General features: G+C 37.9%; 1 protein-coding gene across 3 annotated transcripts in view; it reads left to right on the top strand.

Annotated features, from left to right (window-relative positions):
• LOC149562579 (methyltransferase) overlaps nt 1–21,043 on the top strand; it is a 162,775-nt gene that overhangs the window by 58,355 nt on the left and 83,377 nt on the right. For 2 of the 3 annotated variants that reach the window (XM_089826060.1, XM_089826061.1), the window contains exons 6-7: nt 16,613–16,699; nt 16,888–17,031. The exons of the other annotated variant lie outside the window; for it this stretch is intronic. In XM_089826060.1, coding sequence (XP_089682186.1) covers nt 16,613–16,699; nt 16,888–17,031 — 231 coding nt within the window. The remainder of the gene's footprint in view (nt 1–16,612; nt 16,700–16,887; nt 17,032–21,043) is intronic. 3 annotated transcript variants of the gene reach the window in all.

The following is a 21,043-nucleotide window of genomic DNA, read 5'->3' as shown; positions in this document are numbered from 1 at the left end:
TAATCTCTTTGAATTCTTCTTTTGAAAGCTATCATCTCAGATAAAATTATTTACAACCTGTTATAATATTTAATAACTGAAAATGAGATATTGAACCAGAACACCAAGGTATTCACCAGGCAAAATGCTAGAATATGGTGAAGGTGGTGTAAAGTATATAAGTGAAGTTAATCTGAAGGCACCAAGGAATCACCGGCTTGATGGCCTGAATTTGGTGAGGAGGTGTAGAGATATCTGTAAAACATGAATGATATCAGAATCAAATAAATAATAAAATAAATAATGCATTAGCTCATGCAAGTTCCACTTGTGAAATAAGTTGTCAAGCCGAGTGGTGGAGATCGGGTTGTAAACCCACAATTTCAAATCCTTGGCTAGGGTGGAATTAGGCAGATTTGTTGGAACAAGTAATCTATGTTGTTGTCCAGATGCCTCAGTTATTTTGTTGAATAACTGTTGGGACCTCAACCCACCTGGATACTCTGATGGCTGGATTAATGAACATCCCAAGCCTGACCTCGGGGTAGGGAGGGCCGTTCTATTAAATTAGAATATGTGGGGATAAGTAATGGTTTGCGGCTGGGAGGTTAAGGCTATGTCAATGCTTCTCCTCTCACCAAAGCTAGGGCTTGGACAACCAATAAAAGAAGCTTCTCAATATTCACTGTATGTTCATTTTACCTCTGAATGTTTAGTTATTTCATTTCAAGATGAAAGTTATTTACTTTTTAATTAGCTTTTACAAATAACTTTACTTAAATTAGATATATCTTTTCAAGAACATCTGTTACTTAATTTCAGTTGAATAATTAGTAGTTAAATGATTACATCTGATATTTACTTTCAGCTGATTTAGTTAGTTAATTGTTGACTTCTCATTATGAATTCTTAATAAATTCAGTATTGTTAATAGATTTTAATTCAGTTTTAACAGCCAATAAAAATTTTAGTCATGTGAATTAGGAAATCAGTTTATTTTTAGATTGAACTTGATTAGGAAAATTGATGCGTTACACTCCCTGCCAGAGATAGATACATATTATTCCATTTGTACAACTTCTCATTGATTCTATCCCTCAGCCAGTCCCACATGTCATTGATATTTGGGTTAATAGAAAAGGGAATGCCAAGCTATCTTACAATATGATTAGGACCCCCGAAACTAATGCCAAACTTACAACACCACCTAGGTGGGATTGGATCGCAACCTAGGAGTACTGACTTAGTCACTGAGATTTTGCTACCAGAAGCCATGCAAAAATTGTCTAGTTTGACCATCAGCCACCTCATATTATCCTCCTCCAGTATGAATAGAATAGTAGTGTCATTCGCAAAGTGGACATTAGAGATTTCTAGTCTATTAGGTAAATAGGGACCTTTGATCCTTGGGGAAAGGGATTCATGTCAGAGAAGATAGTGTAGTGCCTCAGCCGCGATGACAAAGAGTGCAGGGGCTAGGGGGCATCCTTGCCTGACTGATCTTGAGAGTCCAAAACATTGTGACCTAAGCCCATTGACCTCCACCATTGCATTAGCATCCTTCATCAAAGTTTTCACCATTGAAATATAAGTTGTAGGGAATCCTAGGCACTCATCATCGTGAAAATAAAGTCCCACTCAATCCTATCATATGCCTTTCCATAATCAATAAGAAACATCCCAACTTCCTGACCTGAATATCTTGCCCAGTTGATGATTTCCCAACAGGTTATTAAATTCTCCAGAATGTACCTCCCTTTAACAAATGCTGTCTGTGTGGGGCTAATAATTTTGGGTAAGATAGGAGCCAACTTGGAAGCTAGGATTTTGGCTAGAACCTTGTAAGATACATTCAGCAATGTGATTGGCCTCCAATTCTTAATAAGGGCTTTATCTCCTCCTGTGTACAATAGTTTGATAAGTCTTGAGTTGATACTAGAACCCAATGTACCATTCTCTATAGCAAATTGGTAGAGTTCAAGAAGTATGGGACTAATCCACTCAACATTAAGCTGGAAGAACTCCATAGTAATACCATCAGGCCCCGGGGCCTTTTCCTTACCCATAGAAGAGATTGCTTCCTTAATCTCACCAATTCAGATAGGAATTTCCAGCCTCAATGAGTCAACAACCTCCACAATGTTTGGAATGATACTCCTAATCCTTTCCCTTGCAACCTTCATAGCAACCCCCGAGTCCTCTAAGGTGAAGAGATTTTTGTAGAATTGGTTAAAGGCCCCCAATATACCATCAGAGTCAGAAAAACATTTCCCATCCTCACATATACTGGTAATTTTGTCCCTGGCCTCTTTGACTTTCGAGGCTTTGAAGAAAAAATTTGAACCTCTATCCCCCAGGTTCAACCACTTTGTCCTAGACTTGATCTTGGCACCTTGGATTTTCTTAGATTGAAGCTTTCTTAATTCATGCTTTGCAACAACATCCTCACAAAATTGGGGATTGGAAGGGTGGTTTGCAATACCGCTTTAGCAAAGTCGAGGGAGTTAACAAGGGAAAGCTCTTGGGCTCTAGCATTCTTGGCCTTCTTTTTATCTATTGTTTTGAACAACTTTTGCTAGGCATTGACAGTCTCATTCCACTTAATAATAGGGTTAGCATGCTTGCAGATAGAAGAGTTATACCAATGGACAATTTTGGATGCAATAAGGAGATCTTGATCTTGAAGGAGAGAGGAATTAAGAGCAAAGGAATGAGGGGAGGATGGTTTAGGAAGAGAGGAGCCGATACTTTGAATTACAATGATTATGGGGTGATGATTAGAGAGGGAATAAGGTGAAACTTGGACAGGATTATCATCACAAGGATTAATACTACTAAAGAAATCCTTATTGTAGTAGAACTGGTCCAGCCTTTAATGTATTCTTTTAACGCCTTTCTGAGAGTTGGACCAAGTAAACCAAACACCAAGGGATTGGAGTCGTAAGCCTGCTAAAGGATCAATAAGATTCAATTTGTGTATCATCCTTGACCAGTGGGGAAATTCATCACTTTTCCATTCAAACTTATAACCTCCAACCTTATCTTGGGCCCTTTCAACTATATTAAAGTCACCTGCAACAATCCAAGGGATGTTCAGAAGGTCGGCCAACCATTGCCATAGCCTCATCCTCTCCTGAACTTCATTAGGGGCATATATAGAACAAATCCCAAATTCAAAGTTACCAATCTTAAGGGAAACCCACGTGGCCCTATTGCATGGTGAATTACACTGGTTACTGACTCTTTTCTTCCAATTAGGTCCAATAAGAATAGCTGCTCTCCACTTGCCCTTAGGGTGATTGGTAGCCAAGGCATCCGCATCTTTCCGGATACACTTTAATGCAATATCCAAAGAAAAACCAACAGCCTTGACTTCTTGTAATAATAGAATATCAATGTCTTTAACTATCCTCAAGAATCTTTTGACAATGTACGTCCTATCAGTTGATTCCAGCCCCCTGACATTCCAAGAAGCTATCTTAAGTTTATCCATAATCAACAGTTATTTGTCAGTGTCCATTGGGGACTGAAACCCCTTGAAACATTCAGGTTATTTTCTCCTAGCTTTTTAAAAAGCCCTGGGATTACCACTAGTCAGGGGAGGTCTACCTCTCTTCTTTTTAGTATTTTCACCAGGGCCTGTGGGAACCTGACCCTTAGTAATCACAGAATTGTCAACTTTGAACACAAGGTTCCCCTTCATCAGATAAAGCCCTCTTGGTAAACTCTCCAACTCCATACTCTGAAACAACAAAAGGTTGGATCTCCTTATTAGGGCATTCCCCTTCAAGGTGGGTCCCACAAGAGTCTGCACCAACACAGATCGGACTATCAGCCAGAGACAAGCTCCCTGACCTGGTGTATTCATCAACATTTTCTGGAATAACAATAAGAGAGAAATTATGGAGCCTATCATTCTCTTTCTGGTAATCCACATTTTGGGTCTCTAGGGTGTCTCTGGACAGAGAATCCGGAACTTCAATGCTGTCCAAACTAGAGGTAAGACTAGAGCAGCCAGCCTCATTGCTGCCCATAGTTTGCAATGGTAAGAGTTTATCAGAAGGCGAGAATTTGGATACAAGTGCCTTTTCAGTGCTCTCCTTCAAGGAACGCAGGGCGAGCTATTGAGTATTAAGGGGTTTACTGCAATTCCCTGGTGTTTTGGGATTAAGATCCAGGCTAAGTTCAAGATTAGAAGAAATGGCCACAGAGCTCCTCTAAGGAAGATTATGGAAGAGATGCATTGGTATCAGATGTAGGGTGGGAGAATTTATCTTTTGAACTATCTAGGGTTTTTAAGATAGTATTCGAATCATGGAGCCAACGGGATGCCTTAGGGTCAAGAGAAACTTGAGGGGAAGCATTATGCAGAGAGGTGACAATTGATTTTAACTTGGGCGAAGGTGGAGGATGTGGTGTTTCAAGCAATTGATTACGCACAGGCTTACTTTGTAAGCAGGGGACATTGTTTCCTTCTATGACCTTTTTTGCATAAGTAGCAAGCATTCAGCCCCCCCATGTAGGTGATAGGACAAACCATCGATGAAATGCCAAGTTCCAAAGAAATCTTCTCAGGGGCTTCCACACCAGGAAGAATGGAAAATAAAATATGAATGTCAGAATTGGGGATTAGGGTGTTAGACCTATCCATTTTTAACACTTTCCCAAAAGGCTGAAGGATTTGCAGGACAAGGTTCCATACATAAGGTGGGAGATTGCTCACAGTAATCCATCTAGGGCTGGCCAAAGCAAGGATTTCATCATTGACAGAGTCCAATGACTAGGGGAGAGCTTTGAATTCAGCATTGCCCACTTTCCAAAATTGTTTCTCAACAATAGTTCTTTGCGCATTAGGGTTACTAAAAATAACAATAAATAGACCCTTTTGAATCATGCGACAAAATGAAAAATGAAGCCCCAATTTGTTACCCTAGACTCGATGAAACCAATCATTCAGATGATTCCTAGATGGAAGATTACTATGATCCATAGCAGCAAAAAAAATCGCAGTGTTTCTCAATCTATTGACTTCCTTGTCAATTTCTTGGCTCATTAGAGAATTAGGTTTAACGATATAACAAGGAGAAGAAACGTCCTTACTTCCATCTCCTGCAACATGTTTGAAGTCAAGCACGGTTTCTTTGAGGAATCTGGCGTCGTTGTTGATGACAAGCTTTCCTTGTAAGGCCTGCTTGAATGAGGCCCTCGCATCCCTTTCTCCTCCCCTTCCCGTGCGGTGTTCCTGTGTTCCATCTTCAGCGGCCAAAGGTTGAGAAGGCGGTTTCACCTGCGAGGGCAGTTTCCTAGCGGATGAAGAAGATAATGAATGCAAATTGCTTGCCGGCAGAGGAGATTTAATGTACCTACCTTGCCTTTCCTGAGGTGAGGCCGAAGCCATCGCTGGAGTATGCGAGCTTTAATGAGGGTTTGCAGGTTGCAGAGCCCGCTCCTGTACCCACCCTCCTTTTCTCTCTTGTGAAAATTAAGAGTTTTATCATATATTATTTATATATCTCATATGTATATAATATAATTTATCCGACATAATTACAACATTAACAAAAACAAAATAATTTATATACGTAATTAGAACAATCTTAAATTTCTCAAAATACTTATTCAGCTTTGTAGCAACTACTAGGATAGGTTAAAATATGAAAAGACATAATTTAAAAATAATTCTAGATACACGATAAGTGGAAAAGGAAAAATTGTAGTTACTAGTTGCTACTATACAAGTACAATTTAGAATCAATACATCTGTTGCATGGTACACATATAACTAATAAAGTAAACTACTCTCTAGAAATGAAACAAAATCGATCTATCAATATTGTTTTAAAAATTTTCCTTACGTATTTTGAATATAATAAGGTAACATTCAAAAATGTTCCAAAAATCCTCCAATCTAATGCTAAACCCATTTTGTCAACCTTTGAGCTCTTCTCCTTCAAAGAAATCTATAAATTAATATTCAAATTTATACCACTAAATATTTAAGATTTATTAGAATAATGTGTCACAAATTTCATGATCTAAAGAAAATGTATAGAAATTAGATTAAAAAATATTCAATATTGATGAGCTTTACATGGTTTTGAGTTCGTATTATTGCAAAGTATTTGCCATGATTATTTATTTAATGGACAATTTAACTGAAAAGCTTTATGAAATCTACTTCATTAAACTAAGGCCTTATAGTTTGGTTGTTTCATAAATATAAAAAAGAATTAAATCCCAAAAATTTGGCTTTATCTTTTATACAAACAAATTCCCCAAAATGAGCTTTTGCCTAACATGAGCTGAAAATACTATTATGAAAAATAGGTTTGGCGGCACTGTCATAATGAATTTTTTATTATTATAAATAAATGCTAAAAACAATCTTTTAGATTTGGATATAGAAAATAGAAACTATAGTTTGAATTAAAAATATAGAGGATAGAAAAGTTTGAATTAGATAAATAAAAGATAGATAGAAACAATTAGAAAGTGGGTAATGAAAGAAAGAGTTTTTTACTAGAAAATATAAAAATCTGATAAGGGCCTGACAGTTTTCCGACCATAAATTGTAAAATCTGGGAGCAAAGCTCCCACATATAAGCCTATCGGCTCAATATCACATTAGATATGTCTAAAAAGTAACAATCAATCATCTTATAACTTCCTAGTCTAACCCATTTTGTAATAAATACAAGTAACACATTCAATAGACCATCGAACTACAAGTCTAACCAAGTAATAGAACAACAATTAATCATAAATCTACAAAATATAGATTTTTGAATGAGATAGTTTCTGTGTAATGTCCCTTCTTTGGGGACATTAGAGTTAATAAGAAGGAACGAATTTACAATATTAAATTTGACTATGTAAGCGGGAGATTTATTATTCAGGTCAAATTAATAGTCCATGTGGTCACAAAAGGACGAGGAGGAATAGGACGATTTATCAAAGAGAAGTTGAAGAGCCACAAGGAATAGGACGAAGGCCAGAGGGGAGTCAAAGAGAGTTTGTGTATTAAAGGGGCAAGAATCTCATGGCTGGATATGCCTGATTTTATTATTCAATTCAGTTTCCTCTCTTGTGAGTCTCAGAAAGCTTCAGCTTTCAGCTAGTTGGAGGACATAGCCCCTCGTGCTAGCAGACAGTGGACGCAAACCCATTGTCCTCGGAAACATCATTTCAGGTGTTTCGGTAGCGCTTACAGGGTCTTATCTTAGCGTTCCAATCTGATTGTTAAATAGGTATTTAGGATTGGGGTTTTGTACTGGTTATTGTATTGCTATTGTATAATGCAATAACATGTTTAGGAGTGTTGAAGGACTATTGGTTTTATCTTGCTGACTTGTAATACATTTTCATATGCTTGAAACTTTAATATCATTTTGAGGCAGACGGTTTTATTTGGGAGAATACTGGTTTCTTATTGCTGTTCGTATTTTATCTGGCCATGCTTGGAATCCTGAATAGTATTCTGAAAGGAACTGGTTATTAATTGGTGAAGAACTTTTTGGTTTAAACATCGTATTGTATTCCAATTGCCTATTTCTGAGTTTCGAATATTATTATTAAGAAGAAGCTTGCTAAACATCTGTAGGCAATTGTATTGTATTCGTTTGTGTTGGAATACATCGGCAAGGTTTAGTTCTGGTTATTCTGTTTTATAGAGAAATCAGCAAATATCCGGGATCAGGATAGTATAGTGGTATCAGAGCTGGTCTTCCTGCCAGCCTGTGAATTTATATTAGGGCCATATACCTTGCCATCCTGAAGGGTCAGATTGGCTTCGTATAGTATTTGGATACCAGAGTTTTAGCGAAGGTATATTTTCAGAACAATTTATCAAAACAAATTCTGGTGTTGCCTGGGTGGGTTCATTTTTCTGAACAGACAACAATTAATTAGTGAGTGATAGTGAACTCGACATAGTTCGACTACACACCTTGAATACTGGCCCTGAGTCATCATCTCAGATTCATATCTGCACATTAGAGTTAGAGATGTGGTTCCCTCTTCTCCCAGGGCACGGGAAGGAGAGTTTGCCAATCGATTGGGTGTAGAAGGAGAGGCATCCGAATCTCAGTATGTGCTAGTGTTCTTTTCAACGCCCTTACCAGCTCACGGATCTATAAAACTCTTTACTTCGATATTGTGGTGTAGTGTTCTGTTTTTGAATGTGTTAGTTCATCACGAAGAGTTGGATTTTTGCGGCAAAAGGGACTCTATTTCAAGATGATTTGGTGTCATTATATTCTCAAAGAATGGATTGAAATGTCACATTAAAGATTTCTCGGTATCTGATATTATCTGCAGTATAATCTCAAGTTTGGAAGGAAAGAATTCAGTTATGATGAACTCAGTGAGAATCTATATAATACTGGTTACGAGCTCATATTGATGTTAGATTTTGCAGTAAGATTCTCTATCGGTGGGCCTGGAAAACTTTGTTCAAGAAAGAAACTGTAGTTCGAAATATATTTTGTGAATTCCAAAATTGTTGTCGTGATTATACGCAGAAGAGTTTCTTTACAGACTACAAATGAAGTTGTGTTAAGCAAGGAGAGCATAAGAAGGTTTGAAAAGCCAGATAGACAGAACCATTGGGATTCTCCTCTTTTCGAGTTAAAGCTTGCGGCCAAAAAAAAAAATACCAGGCAGTGTTGTAGGATGACATTGTATTGACAAGAGTCGGGTTCCTTCAAGGGCATCCTCATAACATTACCGAACGTCAATAAATTGCAGAGAAATGAATCGCCATGATATGTGAGACAAACCAGATGTCACGGAAGGGAAGACGACAAATCATGGAGATTGAAACAGACGTTTGAGGAAACACCATATTTAACATTGTTACGAGGTGCTAGGATTATTGGAGGCTCATTAGTAAGGAGAAGCCGCAACCCAGGACCCATGAAAGGTGCAGGAATGAGGAGTATAAGGTATCAGATGTGACCATAGGCATGTATAATACATGTTTTTCACATACATTCTGCAGTATAATAAAAGAGAGACTCGGTTACAGGGAGTGCGGGTTGTAGTATGGAACACCGACACCCCAAGTTAGTCCACGAGTACATTGCACGCAGGGTAACTCTAATTGTAGCATTGAACAAACAGGAACTAACGGAGAGAGAAGCAGGTGGGATTGAAGAATATTGCAAGGACGTGGTGGGATGCGGCAGGTATTATTGGAGGTCTTAAGAGATTTCACAACTACCACAATCTACACCAACAAACTTCTACGACAACCCCCCAAAAACAAAATCCACTCGTATGTGCACATTCCGATTAAAAATACATGGAAATTGTGAAGTGTATGGTGCATGAGAAAGAATGAGAATCTGGCGTTCTTCGTTATAATTATGAATCAAATAAGTTGCCAATAAGTGTAACGGTTCACGAACAAGAAATAAAAAGACGCTTGTACTGGGAGTAATGGTAGAAGTGAGTGGAAGCCGAAAATTGTGAGTCTCACCTATAGTCTGGAGTTTTGATGGAGGGAGAGACCGCGGTTCAAACTGATTACATCCTTGAAGAAGCTTGTATAATTCCATTTGTAAGGTCAATTTTGTGGTTATGGATGCCGTTAGATAGAATGATATTTGATTACAAGCATTTCCAGCTGTAGCTAGTGGTCTCTAGTTTCCCCGATAAGTTCGAAAATTCTGAGAGGAATTATATTATGGCGTTACTTATTCTCCAAGCAATCATCATCGAAGCAACATTATTATTTTTAAACCGTCCGCACTAAGTCCCAGTTAGTTGGCATCAGTGTGGAATCTGGGTGTCAGGGCACAATTGTAATGTATCCCATATAACGGCCATGTCGGTGGAAGTAAATTCTTGGACTTCGTTTTCATAAGAAGGAAGTTAGTCGATTTCTTTGGAGTTCAAAACATATTTCACACATTCAGGGGTGTTGAGCTTTTTTGTTACGAAGCACCTACAGGTATTTCTAACAGAAATAGTTTTTGCATAGGAAAAATCAGTACCTGAACAATGAGTTTCGAAGCCTTCTAGTTGGCGAAGAAGCTTGTATTTCCTAGATAATACGTGAGGAAGAAACAACAGGTACAGGAGCAACACAATATGAAGTTGAGATGTAAGGTTGCTGGAATTTGGTGAGGTTTTTGGCGTAATATACTTTATGAATAGAAGATAAGTACCTGGCAAATCTTCCCCAAATATGTCCGTTTTTTTTTGGGGGCTATGGTTTCCTGCAACTTGATTGAGCCAGAGGTATATTGTTTGGAAGAAAGCTACGCTAACACCATAGTTTCTCACTTGGGTTGCGCCTTTGTTATATAAATCTAAACCATGTGTTTAGTAAAGGGGAGCCAAAAATTCTCAGGTTGGAATAACACAAGTTGGGAGGAGTGGACAGTAAAGAGATTGTAAGCATTATAGAATTTCAATGTGCAATCTGTACAGGGGAGCACCTACATTCTCTAAGTACTGGGATTCATTTCCTTTATATTACATTGAAAAGCATTGAGGCATTAACAAGGACACCAATAGATTTGTTGAGATAGTGGTTTGAGTTAATGTAGGCTTCGAACAACGGAGTTGGCAACTAGATATTTGGTGAGAAATGGGTGTTATCATCAACACACTCAGCGTTACGTACTTGGTGGAAAGAAGTTACTAATTGTAGATTGGCAAAAACTTGAAAGGCAACAAAGGATAGATAACTGTTGAAGAGTTGATTATTGCTCGAGGAGACACTTAGTTTCTGGAAGCTACAATTTGTAGAAGCTGAAGATATTATTGTTCTGCTAAAGAAGTGCTCGATATAGGTGGGCAAAGATTTGGTTAAAATTAGGGAAGGTACGATGAAGCCTCAAGCATAGTTAGCTCATGATTTTGAAGCTAATATAAGGGCAGAAATACTCGACATTTATGGAGAGTATAAAGAATTTCCTACCCGAATCCAGAATGATCTATCATTCAAAGACTACTTGGATTTTTATCTAGGGCAGCTAAATATGACTGAAATGGAAAAATGAAAGTATCTGGAGTTGACCCAGGATTTCAATGCAAACGAACAGTTCATAGAGGTGAACAAAGAAATTCCGCTAGGCCAGAATTATCATTTGGATGATCTTGAAAAAGAAGAGCATACAACTACCAGAAATGAGCAGCCTTCTTGCAATCACATAGAAGTTGTTACACGAGGTATAGGTTTCTTCGCTGGTGACTTGGAGGTGAACTTTGCCAAGCAAAATAATGTAGTAGGTTGCACACAAGGTAATAACAGTTTGGGTCCTTGGCATCGTGAACCATATATTCATAATACTCAGTTAGTGAATTTAGAGGAACAACCTAGGATGACATTGCAAGACGATGAACAGTTTCAGCAGGGAGATAAGGGAATTCATGCCTTACAGAATCAGTTGAAGGTTAGTAGAGACATGGTCGTGGCATCCTTGGTGCAGTTTGATAGTACCCTCGAGTTAGTTGAGGAGCTCTATAGGAAGATCCCAAGGGTAGGGGAAGATGACTGGCATGTGACCGACTTACAGAAGGTCAAAACAACCCTCGAGGCTATGAAATCCAATTACTTATGTTTGCTGTCTGACAAGGATTACATTCTCAAGGTTGCTGAGATTTATCCAGCACAGTCAAATAGGGAAAATGATGAGATTGAGAATCTCAACAGGACGCTCAAGTATGTTCGGGAGGCACTGAGTGAGACTCAGTTTTCTCTACAAGGAGCAGAAAATCAAATCAAGCTCATGGAACAATCTCGAGAATATGAGATTAGAATGAGGCAGGAGTTCTTCCAGGAAGTCATTGACGAATTTGAGAGCATTCAGCAGAAGTATGACTTGGATAGCTGCCCCAAACGGTTAATTAGCAAAACTTCAGAACAATTTCAGCTTGTTGACAACCTTTTGTTTGAAGTTGTTGCTGATTGGATGTCTGACAATCCTCTGTTTGTGTTAAATGAGGGATCATCTCTTGTTTGCCATGAAGAGGAAGAGTTTGATTTCAGACTTTGGGATCATGGCTCAAATTTTAGCAGTGCATTCCATTCTAAGCATGGGAATGATAAATCAACTTCTATTGCTTATCAGTGGATCAGCCCCAACATATTTTCCGATTTCACCCCATTTAGGAGTTGGGTGAATTTTCTTCCTCAGCCTCTGAATAGTTTTTGGTGGAGTATTTATGTGAGGGTTGTGGGTAGATTATCAACATTCCTCATATTCATCGCTCCTATGCGCTGGGGAATTCTCCAAGTTTATGCCGGCAATATGAATTCTGATGTCCACGGGATGATGGTTTCAGCCTTTGAGCAACTCATTACTTACGTCATCCATCTAAATCAGGTCTTCATACTCTACTGGATTATACATGGACCTTGGATATATCTCTATATCATCATAGCAGCGAGATAGCATAACAAAATTTGGGATTTAGGTGTTGGCAGGTTGTATCTATGGTTGGATGAGGATTTTATTGTGGTCCTATTCAGTTTGAGGTTGATTGTGGTGATGATCAGTGTTGATCATTTTAGAGGCACGACAATTTTTCGAAGAGTAATATGGGATCCAAGAATTCGTTTGACAGGTTTTTTGCAGAGTGGTGCCGTGTTTCACAGTTTGGTCAGGTTTGTTGATAGTTTGGGTTACTGGATTAACTACAGATTTATATGGGATCTTGGTACATATTGCTTGAGGGCAAGCAATCTCAAGGGGGGAGATTTGTAATGTCCCTTCTTTGGGGACATTAGAGTTAATAAGAAGGAACGAATTTGCAATATTAAATTTGACTATGTAAGCGGGAGATTTATTATTAAGGTCAAATTAATATTCCATGTGGTCACAAAAGGACGAGGAGGAATAGGACGAGTTATCAAAGAGAAGTTGAGAGTCACAAGGAATAGGACGAAGGCCAGAGGGGAGTCGAAAAGTCTGAGTTTGTGTATTAAAGGGGCAAGAGTCTGTAATGTCCCCTTTTTCTGGGACATTATAATTCTGTGTCGTTGGCTCACTTCGCCCAGGTTTCGGGGCGAGAAGGTTCTTTATGGGGTTCAATTCGAGATTTGGCCTAGACATTTTCAGTTTCAGATCCATCAGAGCAGTTATGGCAAGTTGTTTGGATGCTTACTATTTTTAGTAAGTAAACAGAGCTCAGTATTTGTGATATCTCAGTGTTGGTTTGGAAGCGTCTCGCTGAGAGCTTTCCAACGAGCTATTGCATGTGCTTATTTGGGTTAATTTGGTCCGTTATTTTAATGCCTGATGATTATGTGGTTTACTGGCTAAGTGACTTTAAAAGTTTATTTAACTTGTCATTTTATTTAAAAAATACTATGTTCATTTAAGTGACTAAAGGACAAAAAATGTGCTTTATCCCACATTGCTTAAAGATGCGTGCATCACATTGGGAAAAAGGATAAATGTACAACAAACTCTACATGGGAGGATATGAAGATTATAATATTCAAACAAATATTAATTTGGGAGCTAGAAACAGTTGCTGGTTATTTCTTCTAGGACGCAAACCCTTGAAGAAGCATTTGAAGGTTGGATGCAAACCTAGCCTTCTTACAGGTTTCATTTACATTGCCAATCTGACTGTTATTTTTGTTTATAAGATTGGTTTACTTGGATTGTCGCACGTTATTGTATTGCTGTTGTATAATACAATCACGCATTTGTGGTTATTTGTGTTAATTCCTGGTTTATATATGTACTTCTGAATATTGGAGGAAATAAACATATTTTTTTGGGTTTTCTCGTATGTATATTTGCTGGTTATAAATCGGTTAAAGTTCTGAAATTTGTGTCAAATACTGGTTTATTGTTCGGATTTAAAATTTGTAAGTTTTTATCGAGGGTTTTTAGTAAATATCCGGAAAGGGATATTACAGAGTCTCATGGTTGGATATGCCTGATTTTATTATTCAATTCAGTTTCCTCTCTTGTGAGAGTCTCAGAAAGCTTCAGCTTTCAGTTAGTTGGAGGACGTAGCCCCTCGTGCTAGCAGACAGTGGACGCAAACCCATTGTCCTCGGAAACATCATTTTAGGTGTTTCGGTAGCGCTTACAGGTTCTTATCTTAGTGTTCCAATTTGACTGTTAAATCTGTATTTAGGATTGGGGTTTTGTATTGGTTATTGTATTGCTGTTGTATAATGCAATAACGTGTTTAGGAGTGTTGAAGGACTATTGGTTTTATCCGGCTGACTTGTAATACATTTTCATATGCTTGAAACTTTAATATCATTTTGAGGCTGACGGTTTTATTTGGGAGAATATTGGTTTCTTATTGCTGTTCGTATTATCTCTGCCCATGCTTGGAATCCTCAATAGTATTCTGAATGGAACTGGTTATTAATTGGTGAAGAACTTTCTAGTTTAAACATTGTATTGTATTCCAATTGCCTATTTCTGAGTTTCGAATATTATTATTAAGAAGAAGCTTGCTAAACATTTGTCGGCTATTGTACTGTATTCATTTGTGTTGGAATACATTGGCAAGGTTTAGTTCTGGTTATTCTATTTTAAAGAGAAATCAACAATTATCCGGGATTAGGAGTACATTCTGGTCCTAGCCATTTGAAGGTGAATTGGGGTACTGAGGATGGGAAGATCAGCTTGATAAGATCTTACAAAACTGGTAACAAAGTTTGTAGATATATTTGTGAGCATTACACCCTAGGGTTTCCAACATGACTTCTTTGAAGATGATATCATCCAAATCAGACAGCATGCCATCATGGCAAGAGAGAGCTTTAGGAATGGTGATTCCAATGGGAAAGCAACCATTTGTTCTGGTGTTCTTGGGAGGAGTTATACTGCAATAATTTTACAGATCATCATTGAATTTATCCTCACATGTGTCTCAAATAGTTGATTTGGTTTATTAAGTATTGATTATGCAAAACTACAGATCATGAAGCCATCTTAAAGTCTGGAACTGATGATGAAAAAATAATGTGGCATTTGTATTACCATTAGATATTTGAGCATATGAAGTTCACCTCTTATGGTGTTGGTTAAGTGGTGGTATTTTTGGTTGTACCCAGAGTAATGAGAATCGTGCTGAAATCGCGTGAATCGCCGATTCAGCGATCAGATTAATGCACGCCGATTTTTTTGGTGTCGGAAATCGTGATCGGCAATTTCATCGGGTGAATCGCATGTATCGGTGATTCACTCAAAAAATCGCCTAAATCGCCATTAGAAATCGCCAAAAATCGGCTGGCAGCAGCAAGCGTGTTTAGTTGGAAATAATAAAAAAATCACTTATGTTTTTTGCTTTCTTTTTTACCTTTCCTCTTTGTTATAACCCTAAAGGGCCTTCTAATTGTTAAGCATGACTAGAAGAGAGGAGAAGAGAAAATAAGAACCATAGGTTATTAAAAAAAAAAAAAAAAACGACGACAAATAAAAAATGTTTAGAATGCATAACGGATGATGCCCAAGGGAAGGGAAAGACATAATCAGGTAGTAAAACATCAGCGGTTCCCAGAAAGAGTGTGGGATTAGAGGAAAATCACAAAAACACTGTGTTCCATGTAGTTTTGTGTGGGTTTCAGAGTGCTAATTTGGTCTTGGCGGCAGGGGCGCTGCCCCTCGACCCCGCCCTGTATTGCGAAAGGAAGCGCACTCCGCGAGGGCGTTGCCCCCTAGACCTCTAGTCGCTGCGGTTATCAGTCGTGGGAAGTCTGACCAGTTGATGAGACTTGAAGTTGTTGCAGGCATGGAGTGTCTGTGGTGGAGAGAACAACAGAGCAAGCCTTTCAAGAGGGGTGATATGTTTTGAAGCACTTGGAGTAGGTGTTGGATGTGAAGCTGTCTTATAAAAACTCTTTACCCCATGTCGTAAACACAAACTTCCATGTTTATATATGTTAAGTTTCAACTTCTATTTGATGATGTTATAGTGCGTTTAAGTTATATTCAATAAAGGGTGCATGAAATAAGTCTTAAATTGTTAAAATCTCTAAATTTAAAGGGTTTTTTCAAATTTTCCGATTCATCGCCGATTCACCAACGATTCACCCCTGATTCACGATTCGATTCGGCCGTGCCGATTCCGATACGATTCTGATTCTCATTACTTTGGTTGTACCCATCTAGGTTCGAACCCCTGCTAGGCTTGTGTGATCGTGGGCTGGTGCGTTCGCTGATCCAATCTGATCCCTGGTTTGGGCCTCAGCTTTGTAAAAAGGGGACGAGGTCTCCCATTTATGGTCTCACTAGTTCATAGCTCTAGGTCAAAAATGTTTCACATGGACCTGGAGGGCGTGTCGTGCCAATGTCACTAGTTACATTAAAAAGTTTATCAGGCACTTAAAAAAAAAGATTTTTAAGCACATCGATAGTTTTCAACTTTTCCTCTTATCTTTTAAAGGTTTCATTTTTTTTGTTTGTTTTTTCTTATTAACATATTATTGGCAAAAATCATTTAGTTTTATGCTCCCTAGATGTTTTTGAGGACAATCACAAGGATGTGCTCTGTATAGTTGTTTTCAAGACCTTTCTACTTATTTTTGGCTATCTCATAAGTGCTGTTATGGTTTCAAAACTTACCTTGTTTGGTTTTCTTTTCATACTTGTGTTCCTTTGCACCAAAATTCTGTATCTTGTAACGGTGAATACACAATTTTTTGCAGTTAAAGATTTGAAACTTGAAGCTGTGGAATCTTTGAAAGGTTGTCATTATACTGCAGTTGGAAAACATCTTTGCGGACCGGCAACAGGCAACTATATTTCTAATGTGCATTATCTCCAAATTCAAAAAGCAATATTCTTGATGCTTACATTTAGTAAAAGCTTTTACTAGATGTAGTTGAGCTTAAAAATTCTCTCAAAAATAGTCCGGCAAACAAATCTTGTTTTCAACTTTGATGCCATTTCATAATTTCTTATTATGAATTTACCTGTACAGATCTTGCCTTAAGATGCTGTCTTCATGGGAGCAACAGGAAGAATATATCCGAAGAGATGAAGAGAAGAGGAAGTTGTCCTCATATAAAAGGTCTTGCAATTGCAACATGTTGCCACCACCTTTGCCATTGGAAATCTTATGTGAGTAAGTTTATTTTCCCATGATAGTGAAGAAATGCTTCTTTACTAGAAACTATGGCCTTTGTAGTTCAGTTTATGAAATCCTAAAGCTAAATAAATTCAGAGAATCAATTTTGCAATTAATTACTTATTTTTTTATAACTACTCTCTGAACTGTAACTTCAATTATTTTTAGAACATTCAAATAAAATGTTATTTTCTCATGATTACCAGCTTGTTGTCAAGGATGAATTCAGTTCAAAATACAACTGACATGTAAATATGTACGAAACATTTTTCCATCGACAAACTTGCAATTAAAGTTTGTACATAAGAAAACATGTTTATATTGAAATTTAATTGCACCATTTTCATGAGCATAACTATTTTGCTATCAAGTTTGGTGATTATCACTTAGTAATATTATTTTTGTCTTTTGGAAAATGTTTAATCTCTGACTATTGAAGTATAAACGATCCATTAAAGTGTGAAGTTGTATTACAGATAGCATCACCAGGTTTAAATTTGACTACTAGACTTAGGGAACCAGTGGTAAAAGCTGTGATAAACATTTTGATAAGTGGAATTTGATTTCAAGCTTCTTCTTGTAGTTGCATCAATCAAAAAAGTTATTTGGAAATATAATTCCATGCCATTGAAGCTATATTACCCTGATTTTTCTAGAGAAGGGGAGATGGGACGGGGACAGGGAAACGGGATCCCGGGACAGATTTGTTTTCCTGGAGCAAAGGACAGCAGGGGATGGCAATGGGGCAGATGTATGAAAATAGGGAAACTTTAAGTTTAAAATATACGGTGATTTTAAATATTCAGATGTGATAAAGCATGCTTATACACATTATAGAACCTTAACATATAACATTTGGGTTAAATAATTAAAATTATGAGTCCATATGAGAGTGGAAGTCAAACAAATTGTTAAAATTCAAACATTAATTGTATGGGACAGCTAGGGGGCGAGTTTTCGAGTTTCTGGGACATCCCCTTTCTTTGGATGGGTCAAATTATGTCAGAAAGGCGTCCTCGGGTAACATTGTGGCTTGAAGCTCTTACAAGAATCTGTGGAAAGGATAGTAATTTTCTTTGTTCCCAAATTTCGTTGAAGTATGCTTTAAAAAAATAAATGTGCAGATAGGATGAATGAGTTTCACACACCCTCAAACGGGGAAACAAATACAACTGTAGGGTAGGAAGTTTGATAAGTAGGATCATAGTAGGCGGTGATTCAGTAGATTATATAGATGCAGAAGTTGGAGCAGCAGGTCCTATTTTAGTTGTCCAAGGTCAAAAGTAGCAGAAGCTTTTCCATCACCAGTATCGTCGGCAGATTTTTTAATTACCTTCTTTGGGATACTGCATTGGTGGTTCATTGGAAAATACATCCTGAATTGAGATTTCACACTTGTAGTCTAATTTTTGCATAACATGTAGGACTAAAATTATTCCTCTATCTGTGTTCCCAAATCTCATTGAAGTATACTTTTGAAACACGAATCTGCTGAAAAGGAATCATACTTTAGGGTGTGTATGTTGATAAGTAGGACAAGTTTTCTATTAGCTTCTTTGGGCAACTAAATTGATGGTTCAATGTCACCATCAATGGAATAGTAATATCAAATACACTGATTGATTTATAGGCCACCATTGATGTAATGACTTGGGAGACTATTGAGAAATTGTAGCTGTATGACTTGAGGCCTACTACTATGGTTCAGTTAGCTAAAAACTCAACAGTAAAATGAGAGGTAATAATAGAAGACTTGGTCATTTGATTAGACTCTTGAGAGTAACTTGTAGATTTTATGATGCTACAACCTAAGGTGGGATACCCACTTATCCTAGGTAGGCTTTGGCCTGCTATTGGAGATGCTTTCATTGGATGCAGATCAGGAGAAATGATCACTTCAAATGGCAATTTACCAAGAAATTGGTTTTATATCCACCAATACAACTACCTAGTGCGATTGACTAGTCAGTATGGCCTGACCTTGGGGACAGTGAGGAAAATACGTTGTAAGCTCTCATGATATTACTAGATTAATATTGTCACAGGCAATTAATAAATGATCACTTTATCTATCTTTAGTTAAGTTGAAATTATTTTTAATTTTATTCTTAGTTTAGGATTGTTTCTTTTAGAAACATTGTGTTTGTAATTCCTCTATGTGGAGCATACTATCTTTATTGTTAATACATTGAATTACCATATTATGGTATAATATCTAGATTGATTTTTTTTTGCAATTTTTTAAAATAGATATTCATGGAAAATGTCAAGTAAGAAACCTTTTGAATTTATTAGAAGTTTGTTTACTTGGACCAAAAAACGAAGCTTCTCTTTGCAAATTTGAGAAAATTTTCACCAAAAGTAATGGAGTTTTGTAGCAAATGAGGATTTTAGTTTGAAGTTTTTTTGTCTTTTTTTTTTTTTTTCAGAATTGTTTCAACAGCCTCAGCGCCATTTATTTATTTGGCGGTAGTGTATATATAAACCCTGTATTTTTTCTTGTCACGATTTTTGAATCTCTGTGACCTATGCTTTCGGAAATTCTCTGATGATTAATAATTTTGGTTGAAGTCTGTGTAGACTTTGACACATAGGGTTTCACGTTGCAGATTTATTTTCACGAGTTTTTGCCAAAATTGCCTCTTTTTTCTGTTCAGATAGGGCTTCTGCACTCTTGTGCTCTGCCTTTTTAAAACTATTTTTTATCACAAAATCAGGGGTTGTAATTTACTGCTCTATGCCTTGAAATTTGTGCCCGTTGCTTGTTAGATTTTTTACCTCTATTTTTGTGGATTTTAAAACAAGAGGGATGACATCGTCGGATGGCTCTCTTCTAGCGGATTATAGACACTGGGATTTCTGAGACTCTTTTGGCAACTATCACGAGGCTTTATGAGAGTGTTGTGGGTAGATTCAAGACTCCATAGGGGTTCTCTGACCGTATTTTTAGCAAATTTTGGGGTGAAGCAAGGCTTCCCTATCTCCCTTACTCTCTTATTTATTCAAATTGACGAGCTCAAGGCTTTCCTCCAAGACTTATTGCTCCTTGGCGATGGTTGTTAATTGAACTAGGTTTTGCTCTATGTAGGGGCTCCAACATTTGGCCTCCTTTTGTGCCTCACAACAGTTTGTTGTGAACATGGGAAAAACTTGGGTTATGATCTTCAACTGTTTGAAGACCTCGAATCTCCACTTCTACTTTCAGGACGAGGAGGTTGAGATCACACCCTCCTATATTTGTTTGGGGGTTAAGTTCTCCGGTCCCTGTTTTAGTATGAGACCTGCCATGCAACCTTGGGTGCATAAGGGTCTCGGTTCACTGACTATGCTTGAGAGACAGTGCTTTAGATATCACTTTTAGGGCACTATGACCAAGATGTCCCTCTTAGACTCCTTGGTCAGGCTACCATCCTCTACCACTCTATTGTGTGGGGGCCCTCTCTCCTTGAGTCTGATTGGGCTTCGGTCAAGAGAGTCCAGACCCTCCTTCGGTGTATTATCAAATGCCATTGGTTCACTTCTCATAATATTATCTTGACAGAGTTTGGGACTCATCCTTTCAGACTCAAGACTATCTTTGATCTTGTTTGGTTTCTCCATCGACTTCAAGGTTTCACGGACTCCATTGAGAGTCGTTATAGGTATTCTTATTTGGCCTATTGCTCTTCCGAGGTGGTTGCTAGTTCATATCCTATTAGCAAAGTTTTTTGTTGGTTCGCCTGGGCCTTTGTTCTTCTTGGCTCAATGGGGATCACAATGGACCATCTTCCCCCCTTTTAGTTCTCTGTAGAATCTAGAAGCCCCCACTCACCTCCTTCCCTCCCGACAAGAGTTGAATGAGCACGTCAGGCTTGATATGTGTAGGCAGTATATTATCACGACATGGAGTAACTCCTCTGAAGGACTCTGCCCAAGGATGGTGCCGAGCACTACATGGTTATTTAACATGGGGTTATTGTACGCCCCTGGTATCTCACTTGTCGTTGGACTCGTGTCCCACTCATCTCTT

This window comes from Cupressus sempervirens, chromosome 4, assembly GCF_028749045.1.
Source record: "Cupressus sempervirens isolate cs-2001-9-10 chromosome 4, ASM2874904v1, whole genome shotgun sequence".
Lineage (NCBI taxonomy): Eukaryota > Viridiplantae > Streptophyta > Pinopsida > Cupressales > Cupressaceae > Cupressus > Cupressus sempervirens.
This window is presented reverse-complemented; position numbering and strand designations above follow the sequence as displayed.